Source organism: Phyllostomus hastatus, unplaced genomic scaffold, assembly GCF_019186645.2.
Source record: "Phyllostomus hastatus isolate PE091 unplaced genomic scaffold, TTU_PhHast_1.1 phas_scaffold_387, whole genome shotgun sequence".
Classification (NCBI taxonomy): domain Eukaryota; kingdom Metazoa; phylum Chordata; class Mammalia; order Chiroptera; family Phyllostomidae; genus Phyllostomus; species Phyllostomus hastatus.
In genome coordinates, this window is record NW_025334027.1 from 787068 (window position 1) to 804689 (window position 17622).

A 17622-nucleotide genomic window follows, 5' to 3' on the forward strand; every position below is an offset into this window, starting at 1 on the left:
AGGAGGGGGCAGACGAGGCACTGCAGAAGCAGGTTCATGTACAATCTTGGAGCTCCCAGGAGTGGTCCCTGCTAGAATGGCGGTCCTCACCGGCCGGGGCCCTGTGGGGAGGCAGGGAGGGTGTGGGCGGGCAGAGCTGGGACCAGGAGCTCCTGGCAGAGTGACCCGACCCCCACATGTTCTGGGCGGCAGGCAGGGAGCACACGCAGGGACATCTCTGAGCCTTGACTTTGGGCTGTGCCCTGCGGGGGTGAAGGTCAGGATGTTCCCAAGGCCAGGCTGGCGTGGCTCCCTGACCCTGCTCCCCGCCCCCTCTGCATGCCCACAGAACCATGAAGAAGCGTTTCGTGGCGGTGGCCTTGACAGCTATCGTCCTGGTGCTTGTCATCATTGGCCTCTCCCTCTGGCTGCCCACCTCCAGGCCACCCAGCCACGTGTACCCCAGGGCGGCCGTGGCTGCGGACGCCAAAGTCTGCTCGGAGATCGGGAGGTGAGTGGGGCGGGGGGGTGGGGACAGCCCTAGGGGACAACCACCGGAAGTGGACCTGGGCAAGACCGTTGCCCCTCTGAGACTCGGTTTCCCCACCCATAAATGGGCTGCTGGGCAAGGGGCGTCCTCTCTTTGTACCTTCACAGCAACCTCTGCTCAGGGGAGAAGGGACACTCGCCCCAAGAGCAGGACACGGGCCTGCCAGTGCTCAGCTGGGCCCTTTCCTCTGTGCTGAGGGCGTCTGTTTCTCTGGCTACACTCTGCTGGCCGATACAAATCATTCTCAACTCCTGCCTCACACGTGCAGATCAGTTCCCACTTAAAGACTTAAACAGAAAAAAATGTTATTAATGAAATGAATGTTACTAATGTAACAATTCTTTTAATTATAAAAATTATGTGCATTTGTTTGCTTAAAAAAGAGGGAAATATAAGCCCACCGGTTTTAGAGTTACATTTAAAATAAAAAAAAAAAAACTCCTGCAGACTTCTTTTCAGTCTCCGTGGGTGGGACACCGGGCGGGCAGATGCCGGGGGTAGAGGCTGGGCGGCAGGGCTGGGGGTCCGCCAGCCCTCAGCCTCACCGGTGTGCGGTGCCGTGGGCAGGGACGTGCTGCAGGAGGGCGGCTCGGCGGTGGACGCCGCCATCGCGGCCCTGCTGTGTGTGGGGCTCGTGAACGTGCACAGCATGGGCATCGGGGGCGGCCTGTTCCTCACCATCTACAACAGCACCACGCGTGAGTGCCCGCGGGAGCAGGGGGGATGCCAGGGAGTCTGCCTCCCTCTGGACCGCTGGACCGGGGCTGGGGGGAGCGAGGTCGGGTGGCCCCTGGGTCCCGACGGCCCACCTGCTTCTCCCTCCAGGCAAAGCGGAGGTCATCAACGCCCGGGAGGTGGCCCCTGAGCTGGCCTCCCCCGACATGTTCAACAGCTCGGAGCAGCTGCAGCAAGGTGAGGGGCAGGTGCAGGGTGAGGGGCAGGTGCAGGGTGTGGGGCGCGAAGGTTTAACATGCCCCTATAGGGCCAGGGACGGCTTTGGCAGCCCCTGACGCCCAGCCCCGTCACATCCTCCGAACTGAGTGGCCGGGACCACCATCATGGAGTGTGAAGGGGCAGAGCTTCTGCTGTTTCTGCTCAGGCCACCCAGGGCCTCCCTGTGCTGGTACAGGGAGGGTAATTACCATTACAGCAGCTTGCCGTCCCAGGGGGCACTGGGGCTCACTCTGCTCAGCCCTTTCCACTGACCAGGCCCTTGAACCCTCCCTGTGCCCTTGGCCAGGGGACCGCCGCGTCGGCTCCCATTTTATAGGTGGGGATGCTGAGTCCCGGGGAGGTCGTGCAAACCAGCTGAGGTCCCACAGCTCTATGCTGATGAAGAAGCAGGCTGTCCAGACCCTGCATCTTTCACAGATATCCAAGTCGTTCGTTTGTTCATTTGTAAGGATGAGTATTGGGGGGAGTTCCTGTTTTCTACTCTGGACATAAGCAAAGAGCAGACCTGTCACCTACAGTGGCCACCAGGGGGCGCTGCTACGAAGCCGCGTTCCGCCTGCCCCCCCCATATGGATTGCAGGAAGAGAGGTCCAGAAGGAGGAGGGGCAGGGCACAGGGACCATAGTTAGTCTGAGCCCTACTGCAGGCCATGCACGGCCCCTTCAGAGTCCTCTGCGACGTGCAGAAGCTTTGAATTTGTAGCCATTGAGCAACTCCAAATGTGCAGAAGAGAAGTTAGAGTGCGAGATTGCTGGAAGCTCAGGGACCTACTTACTGGCATCGTGGGGACGCTCAGAATTCACTGATTCACTAGGATTTACTGGGTGCCCCTACAGGGTCAGGGGCTGTTCCTCAAGCTGGCGTCCGAAACAAAAGCAACAGCGGACGTCTGAGGCCTGGTCAAGGCGACCTGCCGGTGCAGAACCAGGGCTGAGGGGAGAGGGGTGTGCCAGTGCTGCCCGGAGAGCAGGGGCGGGAAGGGCCAGAGGGTGTGCGATTCGCCGAGGGCGGCCTGGTCAGGGAGGCGGCATGGGGCAAAGACCCGGAGACCGGGGTGTAGTGGTGGGGGGGAAGCTGCGTGGGTGCTGGGGGAGGGGGAGGACACGGACACGGGGTCAGATGGAACAGCCCAGGCTGCATCAGACCGTGCGGGTCACTGTGGAGGCTGTGCCTCTTATTTGAGGAGGGAGAGGCGTCTCCTGGGTGTCTGAGCGTGGGGTGGGTGCCGTGGACCTGGCCCATGTCTGGTGGGACTCCTCGGGCTCTGTGGCAGGAATAGAAAGCAAGCCACCTGCCCGGTGGGTGGTCCATCAGGGGGTCTTGGGGATCCAGCTGGGGAGCGATGAGTGGGTGGCTGGTGGCTGACGCCTGTGGGCTTGCTGACGGGTTGGGTGTGGTGTGTGTGCTGGGGTCCTGGTGCCGGAGTGTGGGGGGCTCCGCCCACAGACCCCCCGCCCCCCGCCCCCCTCCCACCACAGATGAGAATAAGTCTACCAAGACATGATCTGCTTGGGGAGGAAAAATGGCCGATCTCTCAAAGGAGAAGGGCCAAGAACCTTTCCTCAGTGGGCTCTTACTGGGTTCGTTTACACAGGAATTCAGGTAAAGCTCATTAATCATTGCCAGGAAGTAAGGATCAAAGAATAGATAACAAAGAACTCTGAGGGCCTATTCTGAGTCAGGGTCAGATAGCTAAAGAGCTGTAAAACTTTGAGGAACAAACTTACTTCTTGCTTGGACCCTTATCGTTTAATTGAGAGTATTCTAAACAAAGCAGGTTTCACGGGATTTTACATATTCTTTCTTAGGCCTGATCGCCCGGGGAACCCACCCTTTCCAGCACAGGGCTGCACCACCCTCTGTCATTGTTTCAGGCTTAGGTGGAGCTAGAGAAGTAAGGCAGCCAGGAGATTAGGAGATTTCTCAAAGACAGAATGAGGACTCAGGCTCTGTCAAAGCCAAGGGGCAGGGGTCAATCACCCCCTTTTGCTGTAGCCCCCAAAGTCCTTCCTTGGGAGCCTCCCACATGATCATGCCTGTGTTAGGTCATTTCCCCCTTGGTAAATCGTACCGGTCATTGGCTAACTGACCAAGCACTGAGGGCCAGTTATGGATGAAGTAAAAGGAGCAGAAGTGGCATTCCTACCAGGGAGACAAGCTTTTGTCTCCTTGCTGGCTTACGGTCCAAGGTCATTCCCTCAGCCTTCGCCTTGGTGGGGGTTACAGCTTCTGAAACCAGGCAGGGTGGTTCGCAATAACCGAGGGTCTGTGTCTGCACCTGGAAAGGCAGGGAGGCCCTGATGGAGACTGTCAAGGCGACAATCAGAATTTGGGGGTTGGCTGTGTTCAGTTTGAGATACCTTTTTCTGATGGGCTGGTGCACCCCAGACCCGGCCCTCAGGGAGCTGGCCGGGGAGTAAATCTGGGAGTTGTCGGCTTGCAGATGGAACCCAAGGCCCTGACCTGGGGCAGGTCACCAGGAGAGTGAGTGCAGACGGAGGAGAGGGTGGGGAGGTGTGGGGAGGGCCAGGCGTGTGCAGTCCAGAGGTGACGCAGGAGGGGCAAAGGATGGGCTGGGCAAGGTGGGGTCCTGGTCTGGTGGTGTGGCGGTCACTGTGTGTGGTGAGAGGGGTAGTGTGGGGTGCTGACTGGCCCGAGGTGATGGCAGCATTTATTTCAGGTGGGAGGAACTTCGTGCTGGGTGTCAGACCTGAGATATGCACATGTTATCACAACCCAGCCCTGGGAACCGAGCCTGGGCGTAGCTGAAATGAACCTGTAACCTCAGGGGGGGAGCAGGAGGGGGCCTGGAGTGAGGGCTGTGGCTGTACCCTTCTGTCAGTGTCGGCTGAGGGCCAGGTGGGCAGTGGGGCTGTCTCCCGTGCAGTCATGGGCTCCTCGGAGGTCAGAGGTGGAGACTAAACACTCCCCACGGTCAGATGGGAACATGAGGCCCAGAGAGGGGACATGGCAGGGATTTGGGGTCAGGTCCCAGCTGGGACAATAGAAGAGTGGCCCTTGCTTTGGGACTGGCCTGGGTTTGCACTGGGGGCTTTGGCAGGTCCTGGTGGACCCTTGAGCTTCGTGGGACGAGGTGGCCTGGGTCCAGCTCCCCACAGTCTCCCTGTGCCACCGTGACACTGGCACAGGATCTCAGACACAGTGGTGCCTGCGGACATGGACAGCGAGGCCCTGGACAGCGAGACCCAGCACACACACTCCCACTCTGCCCTCCCCTGCCCTGTCAGACACCCCCGGCTGGTCTGCAGCCTTGCCGGCCGAGTCCAGATACGACCTCAAAAATCCATTTCCTTCCTGAGCCTCGCCCGCCCCATCTGGGGACTGTGCCTGGGACAGGCCCTGAGGTCCCTTTTCTGGAACCACTAACTGCGTCCCTCTCGCTTTGTTAGGGGGGCTGTCGGTGGCGGTTCCCGGTGAGATCCGAGGCTACGAGCTGGCGCACCAGCGCCACGGGCGGCTGCCCTGGGCTCGCCTCTTCCAGCCCAGCATCCAGCTGGCCCGTCAGGGCTTCCCTGTGGGGAAGAGCTTGGCGGCAGCCCTGGAGCAGAGCCGGGAGGTCATTGAGCAGCAGCCCGCGATGTGGTACGTCCGCCAGGCTGGCCTGCCCTGGGGTGCGGGTGGGGCAGGCGCACCCCCAGGCCCCTGCGGGCCGTGTGCGTGCCTAGCTGATGGAGCACTGTCAGGAACCTGTGCTGATGGAGGGGCAGGCTCCTGGAGACGCAAAACCCGTCCCGCCGTGTGAGGGGACGCGTTTGGAGCCCGGTGCTGGGGCTCTGGCCTGTACACCCTGAGTGCAGGGAGCTCTAGGAGGCCTGGGCTGGACGCTGGAGGATGGGCCTCAAGGGACGGGCCACCCACCTGTGGACGGGAGCTGACTGTCCTCCATTCTTGTTCCCCGTGCCGGGTGGCCGTGGGGATGGTCTGGCTATGCCCTCCACACCTGTCGGCCTCACGGGAGCCCGCTCTGCCCAGCGAGGTGTTCTGCCGGGACGGGAAGGTGCTGCGAGAGGGGGACAGAGTGACCATGCCGCGACTGGCTGACACATACCAGACACTGGCCTCCCAGGGCGCCCAGGCTTTCTACAACGGGAGCCTCACGGCCCAGATCGTCAAGGACATCCAGGCGGCCGGTGAGTGGGTGACCGCCGGGATCTGGGGTGAGGCATTTCGCAGAGGAAACCCTGAGCTGGGGCCCAGAAGTCTGGGGTCCTCGGGTCCTGCCTGGGTTGGGCATTGGGCCCTCGGGGAGCACCTGGCAGGGGAGAGTCACAGATGTGTTTGCAGTCAGTGACGCACCATGGGTCCACAGGTCCTGGTTAGGTCAGAGCTGAGAGATGGTACAGTTCAGGAGAGAAAGCCCTCCCGCCCCGGGCTTTCTGAATGTGTGTGTGTGTGGGTGTGGGTGAGGTGGTAAAAGCAGGCATAGGTATGAGCCAGGGCTGAGGAAGCACTAAGTGCAGATCTGGGAGGCCTTCCTGGAGGAGGCAATGCCTGAGCTATAGACGAGATTGCACTTTATAGGCAGGAAGTGCGTTTCTGGGGGAGGGAACAGGCTAAAGCCTGGAGAGGAGGGCTTTAATTCTTCAGGAAGTCGACCAGAGATGAGGGTGGGCTTGGTGAGAGAGGCATTGGAGGGTCTGCACACAGGGTCCCGTGGCTGGAACCTAATGGGGCAGGCTCTGATGGAGCCCAAAGCTGCCGCTCTATCCCTGAGCTGTGGCCTTCTTCATCTGCTATTTCTGTTAGTGCGTCATGCAGGAAGGTGATTGACATGTTGACCTTCACCACGGACGCTGGGAATTAGCTTGTAAATACTTGTCTGTCTGGAGCCCCAGAGAATTAAGAGCCTCCCTCCACCCACCCGTTAGTCACGGGAGGAGGGGCTGGGGGGGGGCGGGGGAGATGAGCAATGCTTTCCACTTAGTGAGGACTCCCTGGCTGCCAGGGAAGAGAGGTGGCCAACCTGGAGGCCAGCAGGGCAAGCAGGTCGAGGACAGCTGGTCTGGGCCTGACCCCGTGGGGCGGTGCCACCATCTGGGAGGGCCAAGGACCTGCAGAGTGGGCCAGTGTGGAGGTGGAGGGGCAGCGGCCCTGCAGGGTGGGCAGACCCCCCTCCAATGGTGCGACCCCATCCTCAAATGGCAGCCCTGGCCCCCAGTAGTGCAGCCGGTCCCTGTGTCCACTCCCCCACATGGAGCTGCTGTCCGGTTGCAGGGGGCATTGTGACGGCCAGGGACCTGAACAACTACCGCGCAGAGCTGATCGAGCACCCGCTGAGCATCAGCCTTGGAGATGCCCAGCTCTACGTGCCCAGCGCCCCGCTCAGTGGGCCTGTGCTGGCCCTCATCCTCAACATCCTCAAGGGTGAGCTGTCCACCTCGGCCCTGCAGGGGGCAGCACCTCGTGAGCAGGCCCTGAGGGGACACTGTCGGGGCTGGGGGAGTGTCGGGAGGGAGCGAGGTGGGGAGCAGTGTTCCGGGAGTGGGGCTCAAGGGCAATGGAGTCTGGTTCGCCCCAGGCACCCAGTGCCTGAAGATCATCTGTGACGGAGGAGCAGACCGGGCAGCCCTCTGGCCGGATGTATGAGCCCAGGCCCCGGGGTCCCTGGCCCTCTGGCAGTGAGCACTGCAGCTGCTGGGTACTAAATGTTCTGCTTCTCGAGGCGGGCCCGGTGGTTCAGGGAGGGGTGGGTCCGCTCCGGGCACCCAGCTGTCCCTGCTGAGCTGGGATGTCCCAGGGGCCCCGGGGTCGCCAGCAGTTGCCCGGCTCTGCCTTACCAGGGTACAACTTCTCCCGGGCGAGCGTGGAGACGCCCGAGGCGAAGGGCCTGACCTACCACCGCATCGTGGAGGCCTTCCGGTTCGCTTATGCCAAGAGGACCCTGCTTGGGGACCCCAAGTTTGTCAATGTGACTGAGGTAAGGGACAGGGGCTGGCCCTTGATGGGCGCGGGCCAGCTGCAGAACTGTCAGGAAGGTCCCCTGGGTTTCTCTACGGATTAATGAAGCCCCACACCTGCTTTACTGATTCACTTTCACCAGTTCTGGCGGTGGGGCCGCTGTGTGATGGGATGGACTGGTGACTCTGAGCTGAGCCTCTGTCCCAGAGCTCACAGTGTGACAGGCTTGACCATGAGTGATCAGTGCCCCTTGCTCCCCCACACTCCCACCTCCAGGCCTTCCACGTGCTGTGCCCTCAGCCTGGAAGGTTCTGGACCAGTCAGTGCTGAGGTGAGGCCTGCATGGAGCTGGCGCAGCCATCAGGGGCCATGAGAAGGACCGAGATAGGCAGAGGACCCATGTCCCAGGAGGGCAGAGGCCTTGGCCACCTGCAAGCTGGTCAGATCCAGGAGGTGACACTTCCCAGATCCCCACCCGGTTCTGCACTGCCCAGCCCTCTGACCACCAGCTGCCCCAGCCCGAGGCTGGGCCTCACTGTGACCCCGTGACAGCCCTCCAGACTGTGACCCCGTGACAGCCATCCTTACCTGCTCGGACACCCGGTTCTGGGGTACCCCATACACTGACCCGTGCTGCCCAGGGCGGGCCTCAGCAGCCCAGCAACCCCTCTGGCCTCCCAGGCCTTTTCTAGTTCCTGGTGACCACTCTGTGCCCCCATCACCCACCCCAGCCAGTGACGTGTTTCGTATCCCAAGGCCACAGAAGCCACTGCATGGCCACCCGCTCTCCCCCCTGTCCTGTGTCAGGTGGGCCTTTGCTTGCCCACTCGCTGACGCAGCTGCGCCCTCCCAAAGAGGCGGCTCTGCCTCTCGTGCCCCCGTTCTGCCCGTTCGGGTCCCTCGCTCCTGAGGCCGGTGTGCTCTCGTCTCTCCAGCCCCGCTCCCGCCCTGTACTACTCCTCTGCTCCCCGGGGAGCAGGCGGCCAGCTCCGGCCCTTCCGGAGTCCTCTCCTGCCGGCCTCTGCCTTTGGTGGCCCCATGTTTGCCCAAGTCAGTGGAGACCCAGTCTCAGAGGGCGTCTCCCGAGCGAGGACTTCTCCCACGCACATGGGGCCGGCCGCCCTGTGAGACGCCTGTGTCGGGGTCTCGCTGAGGGTCCCAGTGAGTTCAGGCCCAGGGCCCCCCCGCCCCCGGGCACTTTTGTCTCTCTGGTCTCCTGACCTGCAGCGGCCCCCTTGGCGCTCTGTGGGGTTTTAAAGTCCAGGGCCGTTCTCGCGTACAAGGTCCTACATCCTGCGTTTGACTCTGTTTCCCTGAGAGTAGATCCAGGCTGCAGACTGCCCCCTGGATTAGTCAGTTAATCTAGGAGGAGCTGCTGGAACCTTCTGGAGGCATTTCCTCTGCTGGCCCCCCAGGGCTGTCCTGGCTGGCTGCTCCCGCCTCCGCCCCTCCTGTCCCTGGTTTGCCCTTCCTCTGCATCTGCCCACCCAGGCTCGCGGCTTCAAGCCGCTGTCTCCACGCTCGTCCCTCAGTGGATCTCGCCCGTGATCCTGACGTGGAGGTTCACCACCCACTCAAGACAGGTTCTTCGGTGTCCAATGGGCATCTGTCCCAATTCGAGCTCCCTCTATCCCCACACCTGTCCCTTCCACTGTGTTCATGTCCCCCATTAAGGGCTGTTCTGGACCGAAGACTCTGGGGCCATTTTCAGTTGCCCCTTCTCTCCCACCTGGGTGAGCCACCTCGTCTCTCCCCCGACTGATGTCACAGCCTCTCTATTGGGTTCCACTCATTTACCCCATACGGCCTTCAGAGGGACCCTGGGAGAACAGCCACCGCATGCGCACTCCTCTGTCCCAATCCTGGGTGGTGGAGAGCAGAAGCCAGAGTCTTTAGGAGGCCTGTGAGGACCTGTGCGGTCAGCCCCTGCCTGCACCTCCAACCTCCAGTCTTTGGTACCCAACTCACCATCTGCCTGCCTCAGGGCCTTTGCATTTGCCACCCAGGCCTCATTCAGTGCTCTTTCCAGATGTCACCTCCTCTAAGAAGCCCTCCCTGACTACTCCACCCCGCCCCACCCTTCCCTACCACCCTTACCTGGCTTGTTCTTCCCAGCATGTCCCTGTCTTCCTGGCTGTGAGGATGGGGACCTGCTAGTCTGTTCCCTGCTGATCCCCCAGTGCCAGGCACGCAGTGCAAGCTCAGTGAATAAATGCATGTGGCTAGAAGGGAGGCTTGGGGAACAGACAGACAGACAGACAGACAGACATTCAGAGTTGCCGGATGGCAACAGGGCCAGAGGCTGGTGAGGGGGCAGACGGGTCACAGGAGGTCGAGGGTGCAGGAGGCTTGGGCTCGGAGCCATGGTGGGGGGGCTCCTGAGAGCTGCCTGCACAAGTCGGTGCCCCTTCCCACCCCTCCGCCTCCTCAGGACAGCTCTGGGGTCTCGGCAGGTGGTCCGAAACATGAGCTCCGAGTTCTTCGCTGCCCGACTCCGGAACCGGATCTCGGACGACACCACTCACCCAGCCTCCTACTACGAGCCTGAGTTCTACACTCCAGACGACGGGGGCACCGCCCACCTGTCCGTGGTTGCCGAGGATGGCAGCGCCGTGTCGGCCACCAGCACCATCAACTTATAGTAGGGGCTGCCAGGTGGCCTGGGTGGGCCGGGGGCCGCCCTGCTGTCCCAGAGGCAGGGCTCCATCCATCCCTTTCAGGGCAGAAAGCTGAGCTTCCACCTTGGTAGAACACTTGCCCCAGACCTCACGGGGGCTCGAGGCGGAGCTTCGGTGGGTGGGCGGGGCCAAGCCCGGTGGGCAGGGCACAGCTGTCTGACTCAGCCGGCCTGCAGCTTCGGTTCCAAGGTGCTCTCGCAGGTCAGCGGGATCCTGTTCAACGACGAGATGGACGACTTCAGTTCCCCCAACATCACCAACCAGTTTGGGGTGCCTCCCTCACCAGCCAACTTCATCAAGCCAGGTGCGGGGTGGGGGCGTTGGGTGGGGACGGGGCTGGTGTCCCAGGTGGGCAGCTGACCGGCCTGTCTGTCCCCTACGGCCCGCAGGGAAGCAGCCACTCTCGTCCATGTGCCCAGCAATTATCGTGGACCGGGACGGCCGGGTCCGTATGGTGGTGGGTGCCTCTGGGGGCACCCAGATCACCACGGCAACAGCGCTGGTAGGTGCCCCCTCCCGGCCCCTCAGCCCCTGCCCTCGGGCCGCACTGACCCCACGCTCCCCTGACCGTCCCGCGTAGGCCATCATCAACAGCCTGTGGTTCGGCTACGACGTGAAGCGGGCAGTCGAGGAGCCCCGGCTGCACAACCAGCTTCTGCCCAACACCACAACCGTGGAGAAGCACATCGACCAGGTAGGGTGGGCGGTGGGGAAACTGAGTCACAGCAGGGGGTGGGCACTGGGTGTCCTGAGACGGAGCTCTGGACCTCCCGTCCCATCATGGAGGGGCGGCAGCTGGCATCTCCTGCCAGGAACAGGTGTCCTCGCACCCACTGCCTGGGACGGTTCGGGCCCCCGTGCTGTGAGGCCCAGGCCTCGGGCTCCAACAAGACTCAGCAGGCCCAGCTCCCCCGATGCACTCTTCCTGGGTGTTACCTGGGTCCATGAAGCCGCTGACAGCACAGGTGTGGTTCCGAGGGCGTCTCAGGCCCCCTGAAGCCTCCCTCCCCCGCTCCCCCCAGGCAGTGACCACAGGCTTGGAGACCCGGCACCACCACACCCAGGTCAAGTCTACCTTCATCGCTGTGGTGCAGGCCATCGTCCCCACGGCTGGCGGCTGGGCGGCCGCCTCAGACTCCAGGAAAGGCGGGGAGCCTGCCGGCTACTGAGTGTCAGGAGCAGGCAGGGCTGAGCGGCAACCCAGTGACAAGATACCTACGAAGGACTGAGACTTTGGGGGTTGGGCTTCTCCCGGGAGCGGCGAAGCAGTGCAATAAATGGGGGCCACAGCGCTAGGTGCTGGCTGGCTCCCAGTTTTCTGGGCCTCAGCATTCTGTGTAAAATGGAGCCACCTGGTGGGGAGGATGGCGAGCCCCGCGGGTGGGAGGGGACACAGAGCAAGCCCATGCCAAACCCTGTCCTTCCTCACCCTGAGCCCCAGCACCAGGGGCCAGGCCTTCTAGTCCCTCTGCCGGGCAGCGGTGCTTCCAGTTTTGGACACCAGGGGGCGCCATAGCCTTGGCTTTCCCTCGAGCAGAAGCCTCCCACTGGTCCAAGGAACCTGGATGTCTCCTCAGCCTGGCGGGTGTCCAGATCACCCTGCTGAGGACACAAGGAGGTGAAGCTGAGGTCTGGGGAGTGGGATTGGGCGAAAGAGTGGAGCAGAACATGCTGGTCAGAGCCAGGCCCCGGGGGTGCTTTCCAAGCACAAATGCAGAATGAAACCCAAGCTGCGATCAGCTCCAGGAGGCCAGGTTCTCAGGAACAGAGAACTGGAGGAGGTCCCGAGATCCCCGAGGGTCAGGGCTTGAACCAGCGAGTGGCTGGGGAACACAGTGGGGGGCGGTGAACACAACAGCCTGTCTCCCCCATCCGGGGCCAGCCCTTCCCCTGCCCGCAGGGTCTGCTAACTCATGGGGCACCTAAAGTACGGTGCTGGGAAGGGCTGGTGGAGGCGGTCAGGGGAGAGGGGGCCCCGACCCGGCAGATAGTGCCCGCCAGTGAGCACGAGTGGGGCCCTGGGTGCAGGGGCCAGCGCAGGCGTCTGGCTTTCCTTCCTGAGGTGGGAACACCTGTGCTTCCCAAGTGTCCACAGGAAAGCAGGCTTTGTGCCTGCAGGGTCTGAGCCCAGTCGCTGGGATCCCCGAGGTGGGATGGAGACTAGGCTGGGGGGTGTGCCGGTCACTCCCTAGCCCTCATGTGGCCCCAGAGGACGGCCCACGGCCACAGGTGCAGGGGAGCGGACAGAGGCAGAGGGGTGGGCATTGTTCCTGACGGAAATGGGGGCTGGCTAGGAGGCTCCCCAGGCCCCGGCACAAGGACGGAGCGTACCCCAGTTTCCCAGACCCCAAGGGGCTCCGTTTCCCCTCTTTCTGGACACAGACACTCAGGGCCCTTCCCGGCTGGTCCTCCGCTGCACCTCTGGCCGGGCCACTTGTGATGTCAGTTCTTTTCTTGGACCTTTGTTCTGTGGTCCCTGCATCCTGGCCTCTGCCTGACCAGGATGGCTGGGGAGAGGAAGGGGGATGTCCCACCCCTGACCCTGTCTACCCTCTCTCGCCCCTCCCCCCCATGTCCCTGCTTCCTGGAGGGTGACCTGGCCCTGGCCCAGGAATGCATTTTGGTTTCTGGTTGAGCAATGTCACTGGGACGTGGGGGCGGAGGTAGTGTAGGAGGAGGCACCCGCAGCCCTCACCACCCCATGAAGCAGCTGTGGGAACCAGCCTATGGGAAAGCCTGCTCCAGCCGGTGGACAGGGAGGGCTGATGTACCACCCAGGCTTGCTAGGGCAGGCCGTAGGAATGGCAGCGAGGGAGTTAACTGCCACCACTTGCTCCTCTAGGAGGAAAAATTCCCCATGAACGCAGTGGCCTTCTTGGTCTCATTCCAGGGCTGAGAGCAGGAGCTGAGAACTGGAGAGCAGGCATGCGACCAGCTCTCCTGCTGTAGCTTGCACTCAAGGAGGACAGTTGTTCTGCCGCCACGAGCCGTCTGTCCACACACCCACCTGTCCGCTTGGCTGTCCACTGCTCGTCTGTTACCCTGTCTGTCCTTCTGCAACCCCGCCTTTGTCCAGTTGTCTGTCTGACCATCCTCCTCTTGCTGTCTTCTCTCCAATCTGTTTGTCTGCCTGTCTGTCTGTCTGACTCTGGCCCCATCTGTTTGTCTATCTGTCCTGTCACCTGTGAATCCCTCTGGGAATTGTCTTGTCCATTTAGCCACGCAGCTGTCTGTGCATCTGTCTGCCCACCGGCCTCCTCTCCAGCCTCCTCCCAGGGCTGCAGAGCCATGGCCCAGGGCTACGGGGTCACGCTGGGCGTGGTGCTTCTGGGGCTGGGCCTGGCCCTGGCCATCATCGTGCCCGCCGTGGTCCTCTCCCGCCACCACCCTCGCTGCGGCCCCCAGGCCTTCTCCCGTGCTGCGGTGGCTGCCGATTCCAAGGTCTGCTCAGACATTGGACGGTGAGTACGGGGAGTGCAGCGGCTTGTCCGCCCACCCAGAGACACTGTGGCCAGTGGCGAGAGGGTGGAGAAGGTGCGTTTGTTGTGCACTGGCATGTGGGGATCACATGGGTTTGGGCTCTAGCAAGGAAGCAGCCTCCCGGCCTTTGCACAATGCAGGCAGCAGGCAGCAGGCTTGTGCATGGGACGGGTGGGCGTCTGGGGACAATGACGGCGTGGGCAGAGAAGGTGTGGTATGTGACTCTGTTCCTGGTTCCAGGAGCCAGGAGGCTCGGCGAAGGCACTGCTACAGTGTCACTGGTCTAGCCCAGGCTGACTTCAGTCACCAGCACTGGCCCCCTCAGATAGATTGCGCCAGCTCCCCAAGGCTGGATTTTCTTCCAGGGGTGTGGGCGAGGGAGTGGGGGACCCTGTGTACGAGTATTGGTCTGCTGGGGTGCACTCAGTGCTGTCCGGGGGCCCCGTATCCCACCCTGGCTCAGGACCGGGAAACCTGCCCTGCTGGACCACACCCTCACGGGCTCACCTTCCAGGGTCAGGACCCGGAGCTGGGCCAGTAGTGGGCAGAGTGATGTTTTGCTGTTTGGCAGGCACGGTCCAGTGGGGCAATGGAGAGGGACCCCAGCTGGTGTTTGTGACCCTCTTCCAGGAAGCCCAGCCCAGGGGAGGCTTCTGCGGACCCCCCAGGTTTGGACAGGGCAGGGCTCATTCCCCTCCCACCCCCATCTCCTCCCTGCCCGCTGGGTCTGCTTCCCAGAACCTCTGCCTCATGGGCTGTTGTCAGGATCGGCTTAGTCAGTGAGCCAAGCGGGGCTGTCCCTGAGCAAGGACCAGGGGGAGCACGGCCAAGTCCCAGCCCAAGGCGCCACTGGGGAGATGGGGTTCATTCCCACTCTGTCCCCGCGTCACCCTGCCTGCACGCTTTCTTCTTCTGTTTCATTCATTCACCTCTTCATTCATTCCTCCGTCCCGCCATCTGCCTGTCTGTCCCTGATCTGCCCACTCCTGACCTGGTCCCCTGGGCTCCTTCTGTCCTCTCCCTCAGGGCTCCTTACAGGATGGCAGTGGCTGAGGGTGGCAGCTAGGGGCAAGTGGGGAGCAGGCTGCTGAGTCTCCGCAGGGGCTTCCCAGGGGGAGGGAAGGGAGTGAGCCCCTCTGTGCTCATGAGAACCTGCAGAGGCACCACGCCCACCTGAACCCACAGTTGCGAAGATGCAGACCCAATTGGGGGCTTCAGGCCGCAGACACCATGGAGGGGGGACCAAGCCCCCCCCCCGGAGCAGGGGCTGCTGCCTCATATCTCCGAGGGGGTCTGGGCCCACCCTGCCTCCCTGGGTATTGCCTGGGGTCTCTGTGACGTGCCCATGGGAGTCTGGGCTTGGGGTTTCGGTGCTCCCAGCGACCCTTCATGAGGAAAGCAGATGCAGTTTCTCCCCAGTGTTTGTGTACGCGTGCACTTCCTGTTCTTGTTTTAAGAAGCTGGAAGTGGGAGAGGGCCTGGAGCTGTCCCAGTCCCTGTGGCTCCAGGGCATCCCCGAGCCCCATCAGCCAGGAGCTTGCCGGCCTGGCCATCACAGGTCCTCACAGGGGCCGCAGCCCGCAGCCCATGGCCCCTCTCCCCCCTCCCTCCTTCCCCCACCTCCCCACCGCCTTCTCCTCTTACCAGCAGGGCCCCCCCAAACCAGTCTCCTTCTAACCTTTCAGGCTTTCTCCCTTCGGGCTGGGACCTGTGCTGCAGCCCGAGCCCCTAGGGGAGGGTTCTCAAGGTTCGCCCAGCCCCATCCTCATCCTCGTGGAGGTACAACAGACCCACAGTGACAGGAGGTCTCCCCCGCTCTGGCCTGTCCTCTTGCAGCGTTATGTCCCGGGGCGTCAGGCTTGTGTGCAAACGGGGTGCCCTGAGGCTCCGAGTAAGTGTCTTCCAGGGGGCGGTGGGGGGGTGACCCCCAGGCTTTGTGCTGTCTGTCTGCCGCGACCTCTCAGGAACGGCTGTCCTCCCACCACATCCTCAGGAGGAGGAGGGTTCGCTGCTTCTCCCTGAGTCCAGTGGATTTATGGCTCTGCTTGGTTTACGAGGGAACTGGGCCTGCACGGGCGGTGGGGGGGGGGCTGCCTGGTGTCTCGGGGTGAGGGGGCCTGGCTGGGACCACTGTTCTCTGCTGCCCTGCTGTGGCAGAAACTCCCCAGGGCCGCTGAGGGGCGGGGCCTCCCCAGAGCCCCCCACGTCCTGAACCCCAGTGCCTACCCAGCCTCTTGGCACAGAATATTCAAAGTGATGAAAAACAAGGATCTGCAACCAAGATTACTCTGTCCAGCAAAGCTCTCATTTGGAATTGAAGGACAGATAAAGAGCTTCCCAGACAAAAAAAAACCTTAAGGAGTTCATCACTGCCAAATCAGTGTTACAAGAAACATTAAAAGGTCTTTTTTAAGAAAAAGGGGGAAAAGGATGCAGACTCTGGCCAGCAGTGTCCACGGTGTTGTGGATGAGATGAAACAAATTCACACAGACTACCGAAGTCCTGTGGAGAAAAGGGGACGGCACAGCCACTCTCTCAGGGGGAGAGCACCTCGACCCTTGCCTCGACAAGCTTTTATTGCTTTCTAATAGCATATCAGGAAGGTTCTTCATTATGCTCAGGTTTGCTTTAGGTGATTACTTTCACAGATGACAAAGGAAATGATGTCACTGATTACTTCCTGCAGATTAACAAGGGAAAAATGCTGCAAATGCAAGGGAGTGAAAAGAGTAATTGGCCTGGTTACACTCCATCCTTGGGGGAATTAGCACAGACGTCAGAAAGTTACGTTAAAGACATGCAGTAAGCACTTGCAGCTTCAGTTCAGGGTGAGGGAGTTTCAGCAAGAGCGAGCCCCAAAGCAGCCTGGGTACAGTGCAGGCCTGACTCCCACGGGAGAGCCGATCCCTGGGTTTGGCTCCTGCACGTCTGTGGGCTTTCTGACAGGGCTGGGCTACTCGCCATTCCACATGGATCGGTTCCCTATAGGAAAAAAATTAAAATGGCAATGAATATGTAGTTATTATTCATATATGAATAATAAAATGGCAGTGAATATGTATTTATCGCCCACATGTTCGTTGCAGCATTATTTACAATAACCAAGATACGGAAGCAACCTGAGTGTCCATCAGTAGCTGCGTGGAGAAACAAAGGTCACATACACACAATGGAATATGGCTCAGCCATAAAAAAGAATGAACTCGTGCACCTGCAACAACACAGATGGACCTGGAGGACATTGTGCTGAGTGAAACATCAGGCAGAATAAGGCAAATGCCACATGATTTCACTTAAACATGGAATCTAAAGAACATGATAAATGAACAAACAGAACAGAAACAGACTCATAGATACTGAAGACAATCTGATGGTCGCCAGGTGGGAAAGGGGTCTAGGGGTCCTGTGAACACGGGGAAGGGGCTGAGAAGCACGAACTGGTAGTCACGGAACAGTCATGGGCGCGGAACGTGCAGCACGGGGAACACAGCTGATACTGTTGTAGTAATCGCCTGTGGTGCCAGATGGGGACTGGGTGTGTCGGGGTGGTCACCTCGTAAGTTACCTGGACCGGTTGTATACCCGCAACTAATATAATGTTGTGTGTCCGCTACAATGGGAAAGTGAAAATGATTAAAAAGAAAAAAAATAGAAATGCTGCCTGAGTTTCCAGCCTGCTGGTCTACCACACAGATTTTGAACTGGCCAAACTCCACGATTACATAAGACAATTCCTCAGAATGAGAATCTTTCCCCACATGCAAATCCCGTTGGTTCTGTTTCTCCGATACCCCCGGCTGCTGCTGTGCTGCGAGTGCCAACTGTCTAGTAACCTCTTCTTCTGCCTGTTCCTCCTCTCTCCCAGCGTAGGGCTTGAAGGGGTGTCTTTTTTCTCTCAGTTCATACATATCAGGCAAAAAATGAGCTTATCCTATTTTTCATATTGCCTATCCATTCTCATGCATCCTCCTTTGCTATTCACGCAGCAGACCTCACCAGTCATTGGAGTTTCAGCTGTTTCTATATGGTGCCCCCTTTCCACCAGATGTGGTTTCTGTCCA

General features: G+C 60.8%; 2 protein-coding genes across 2 annotated transcripts in view; both read left to right on the forward strand.

Moving 5' to 3' along the window:
- Nucleotides 1–328: 328 nt before the first annotated feature.
- Nucleotides 329–11403, forward strand: GGT1 (gamma-glutamyltransferase 1). Its single transcript, XM_045819852.1, has 12 exons — nucleotides 329–490; nucleotides 1097–1227; nucleotides 1355–1441; nucleotides 4894–5086; nucleotides 5477–5634; nucleotides 6719–6868; nucleotides 7285–7421; nucleotides 9856–10043; nucleotides 10257–10384; nucleotides 10470–10582; nucleotides 10661–10774; nucleotides 11103–11403. The coding sequence occupies exons 1-12, from the start codon at nucleotides 333–335 to the stop codon at nucleotides 11247–11249; spliced, it is 1704 nt and encodes a 567-aa protein (XP_045675808.1). The 5' UTR covers nucleotides 329–332; the 3' UTR covers nucleotides 11250–11403.
- Nucleotides 11404–12798: 1395 nt separating this feature from the next.
- Nucleotides 12799–17622, forward strand: part of GGT5 (gamma-glutamyltransferase 5) — a 30505-nt gene continuing 25681 nt past the window's right edge. Inside the window, exon 1 of the mRNA XM_045819847.1 lies at nucleotides 12799–13541. Within this exon, the coding sequence (XP_045675803.1) occupies nucleotides 13369–13541 (173 nt within the window). The 5' untranslated portion in view covers nucleotides 12799–13368. The remainder of the gene's footprint in view (nucleotides 13542–17622) is intronic.

Bases quoted from the DNA above. Each gene is read 5' to 3' on its own strand.
- GGT1 (XM_045819852.1), top strand. From the start codon at position 333: ATGAAGAAGCGTTTCGTGGCGGTGGCCTTGACAGCTATCGTCCTGGTG. The intron at 5,087-5,476 runs GTACGTCCGCCA...CGCTCTGCCCAG, and splicing joins GAGCAGCAGCCCGCGATGTG to CGAGGTGTTCTGCCGGGACG. The intron at 5,635-6,718 runs GTGAGTGGGTGA...GTCCGGTTGCAG, and splicing joins CAAGGACATCCAGGCGGCCG to GGGGCATTGTGACGGCCAGG.